Source organism: Populus trichocarpa, chromosome 1, assembly GCF_000002775.5.
Source record: "Populus trichocarpa isolate Nisqually-1 chromosome 1, P.trichocarpa_v4.1, whole genome shotgun sequence".
Classification (NCBI taxonomy): Eukaryota; Viridiplantae; Streptophyta; class Magnoliopsida; order Malpighiales; family Salicaceae; genus Populus; species Populus trichocarpa.
The window spans coordinates 17,069,739-17,073,866 of NC_037285.2; the positions used below are offsets into that span (position 1 = coordinate 17,069,739).

Consider the following 4,128-nt stretch of genomic DNA (forward strand, 5'->3'; position numbering starts at 1 on the left):
GATACCATGTAGAAGTTTTGTGTTTGAATATACCCTTATCTTTTACCATTAAAATGAAAGAGATGTAAAAAATACAGTGGGTGCAACAAAAGATAGGAATTGACTCCTATATCTAAGGATCAAGTTGATCTATTTTATTTGAATTACATTTAAAATTTAAATCTGATGTAAATTCAAATAGCTTAACCGTAACAATTTCTATACTATTTAAAGACAGAATGTAGTTGATAATAAACACAATGTTTTCTGGAAACCTTCACTGCCAAAATCAATCTAACATATTCTATTCTTTTATATATATATATAAAAAAAAACAAGAATTAACAATTCCTTTTTATCAGTATCGGAAAGCTAGTTTTAACTCTTGTTTTTTATATTTATTATATGAAAAAATAATGTTATATCTGTGACTTTCATCGGTATTAATTAATAAAATACTGTTGTACATTAAAAAACAAAGACAAAAAAAAGAAGCCAAAATCCAAATGAATGGGAAGCACAAACCCAATACCTATGGAACCAAAACTGAATAGATGAGCCCATCAGCATTTTTTGATAGCATCAAACTTCCTTATAAAAATAAACTAAGAAATGGCATACAAGAGTCAAAATTATAGCCAAAATAGCTTGTTGGCCAAGCGAAACAGTCTTCCCCTTGCTGGTTTTGGAGCTGCTACTATTGCTGCTTGGAGGAGAATAGAGAAAAGCCATTGAAATGCTGTCCTTATCCTCACCTTTAAAGATTGGCCATCCGAAAACATGCTTGTACTGGCCGCCACTCCAAACCTGTTAAGAGAAGAGATATGATTAGATTTAGCTATTCCAGCATTAAACAAAAGGAGGAGGAAGCATAATGAACCGGAATTGATATTAAAGGTTGGTTTTTCATGATGTTGAGGTTAATTTCCACACTTGTCATATCATTACTATCACAGTTGTAAAGAGGGCATGCGTGGCTTCATAATGAATCGCTTCAAGTTAAAAAAATTGACATACAGGAACAAAAGCTACTCCAATTATTCTACTATTTTAAGCAATTTATATAACAGTAACTAATACCTGTGTTCGATCTCCAACTGTGACAATCAATGCATCTTTATCTGGGCAGAAAGACACCCAGCCTTTCTTGGAGTAAACATGAAATTCTGATGAACCATCACATACATGCAAGCACAAGGCATGAGAGTAATCAGTTCCCCTTATTAGCATTCTCATCACATCATATCCCAAGGAGCTAGCCCATTGATCAGCCAGAAAGTTACGTCCATGCTTGTATAGGCAACAGACTGAGCCAATGAGATCTTGCCTCTGCATCATATCATTTCCATACATTGATTTCCTCGGACAATTTTCATGGAGAATTTGGAGGATTTTCCTGGCCACTTTCTCTATATCAGATGAAAGGGTCTCCATTTTCTTGCTGCGAATTATGAGAACTTGGGCATAAGATGTAGCTTCATTGTAAGTTTGCAATACACTGGAATTCATATTTGAAAATCTGTTGAAGAGATAGATACAGATACTGCAAAACTGAAGTAAATGCAATGAAACATATTTCCCAGTGGCAGCTCTGCTCTGCGCTCCATGTTCTTTATCCATTGCTTTTTACCTTGTCTAAAACTGGCACTGGCTGAGACCAGTAGTAGTACAGGCTTGTGTTTGGATATTGTATTATGTATAACAAGAAAACCTTCATGAATTCATCGAAACAATCTCCAGATGAAAGGAAGAAAAAGGAACGAATATGGATTAATAAGATCGTTAGTACAATTTCATGTGCAGGTTAATTACCAAATTCAGAGATTAGTATTGACCAGAAACCATGCAACATTATGGAAGCATGCCCAACATTTTTAACAATAACGGCAAATGCAGCACTAGTTGAAAGATTTCCCATTTACAGATGCACTCATGGACTTATTGTTTCCGTGGTAAGAAAAATAAAGAGAAACAAGAAATACTATTAGATCGCTGAAAGATTGTGGTCAAAACTACAACAACTTAATAATCTATTCTATGTTTGACAGACAGGAAGAAGATTGTCCAAACTAGAACAACTTGGAGAGATAACCAAAAAAAAACAACAAAAATTCACACAAACATACACACACAAGAACAAATAATGCCACTGCCAAAAGAAGAAGAAAATATAAAGACTTGTTTTTTTTTTGTTGGGTAGTTATTACCTGAAATTTGAATATCCAGTTGGCCATATTCCCTCCATATCCAACTTCAAACTCTCATCTTTACACCACACAAACTCTTCACTTACTTCACTCTCGGCCTCCTGATGATCACCATGAACTTCCTCGAATCCATACGGCCTCTCCAGTGACCTCGAGACTGCCTCCTTCTTTTCGGGAGGCAGCTGAAAGATTCCGGCTGCTGTGACCGACACCAACCTTATAAATTCACTTGGAATTCCAAAGTTAACTAGTTGAAAGCACCCAATTCTTGCTATTGAATCCAGCATCCTCAGAACTGAATCACTTTCCCCAGAAATCAGTGATTGACAATCAATTCTTGGGGGTGTTTCGACAATTTTCTGTCTTGGAAATATCTTATCAGGTAAAATCAAATCCGGAACACGTAGTGAGTGCTCAAGAAACTCAGTTAGGACTTCATCATTGGTCACGGATGATCTTCGGCCAGAGGCGATAGGAGAGGGCGGCGGGGCTCGGAAATCAATGGGATTTTCTGGCATGGATTCAGGGGAAATAGCCATCAAAATGGCGCAGTATTTGCTGCTACTGCTTAAGACGACCGATTAAGTTTGCTAGCTTGTTAAGTGTACGAATCTCTTTTTTGTTCCTTTTTCTTTTTTGAGTAAGAAAAAAAAAGGTCTTAAGCAGCAGCAATGATGGCATGTCATGAACATTGTAGACATTTAAAGAATCATAACTGGCATGGTTTAACTTTCTTTTGATATACTTTTCTTTCTTTTTTCTTCTATCTTGCTTTACAACTTTCACTTTGATGCTTCATCTCTTTCATAGCTATTCAATGGCCTGGCTGATGAGGGCTCACCGTGTTACTATGCTGAACCACATTCCTTGGTCCGAAAGTTTGTTCTACAAAAATGTACACATATTAGACTAATTAAGTACAGCAGTATTAATGTTTAGTTTATAAGCATTTGTACCTTTCAAATTAAACTTATAATTGATATCAAATTCAATATTAGCATACAATATATCCAAATTTACAAAAACAAATATAAATAAAAAAATAAACTTATAATATATTATACTTAAAAGTATATAAAATAATTACTTGTCCAAGCTCTTAGCATTTAATCATGTTAAATTTTGTTGCTGCAAATAATCAATCATTTATTTTTAAAATTTTTATTGCTCCTCAATTGATGCAAGCATAATATATACAATAAGTCTAACAAAATTCCAATAACATCATGTTGTTTAGATACATTTTAAAAAAAATCCATGAACTCAAGGACATATAGCTTAAATGTTTCTTTACAAAGACTAAACTTAAACTCTAAATTGTGAGAAAAAAATAAAGAACATAGAGCTTAAAACAAAAAAGAATAAACTGAAAAATAAAGATGAAGAAAAGTATGTAAAATATAGAAAATTAGTGCAAAAACACTATTCTTCAACCCTTTTTATAGAAGATTTTGGAACCAAAACCAATAAAGAATTAATTCTAGTAATTGTCAGAATTAATTCTAGCATTGTTAGTCTCAATTTCCATTTAAATCAAAATTAAACATGACAATTTTGTCTTTAAATATGATATTTTGTTTGAATAAAATCTATATAAAAACTGTTCAAGTTGAAGAAACCGTTAAGACACTTTATTCATGGGCTAAACAAACTAATAAACCGATAAAAAATAATTTTTTATGGGCCAAATATTATCAAACTCAAACCTAAGCTCAAAAAATAGATTGGAAAAAAAATAATTCTTTATTGTCCAAAAAATTAGTTTTACATTAAACCCAAACCAAGCTTAGGTCTAAAGTCTATTTTGCTTAGATCATTTATTTTCTAAAATTTTAGATATTTTTTTATTTAATTTTAATTATTCATCTTTCCACCATATAAACAAAAATAAACTCCTCTTTTTTTTTTGTTAATGTGGGACATATTTTTTGTGTTTCACCAA

General features: G+C 32.7%; 1 protein-coding gene across 1 annotated transcript; it reads right to left on the reverse strand.

Annotated features, from left to right (window-relative positions):
- Positions 1–398: 398 nt before the first annotated feature.
- Positions 399–2,849, reverse strand: LOC7475099 (flavonol synthase/flavanone 3-hydroxylase). Its single transcript, XM_024609194.2, has 3 exons — positions 2,187–2,849; positions 1,060–1,420; positions 399–786 (listed from the first exon to the last, which is right to left on the reverse strand). Exons 1-3 carry the CDS (start codon positions 2,723–2,725, stop codon positions 562–564), a joined length of 1,125 nt encoding a protein of 374 aa, XP_024464962.1. The 5' UTR covers positions 2,726–2,849; the 3' UTR covers positions 399–561.
- Positions 2,850–4,128: the final 1,279 nt, after the last annotated feature.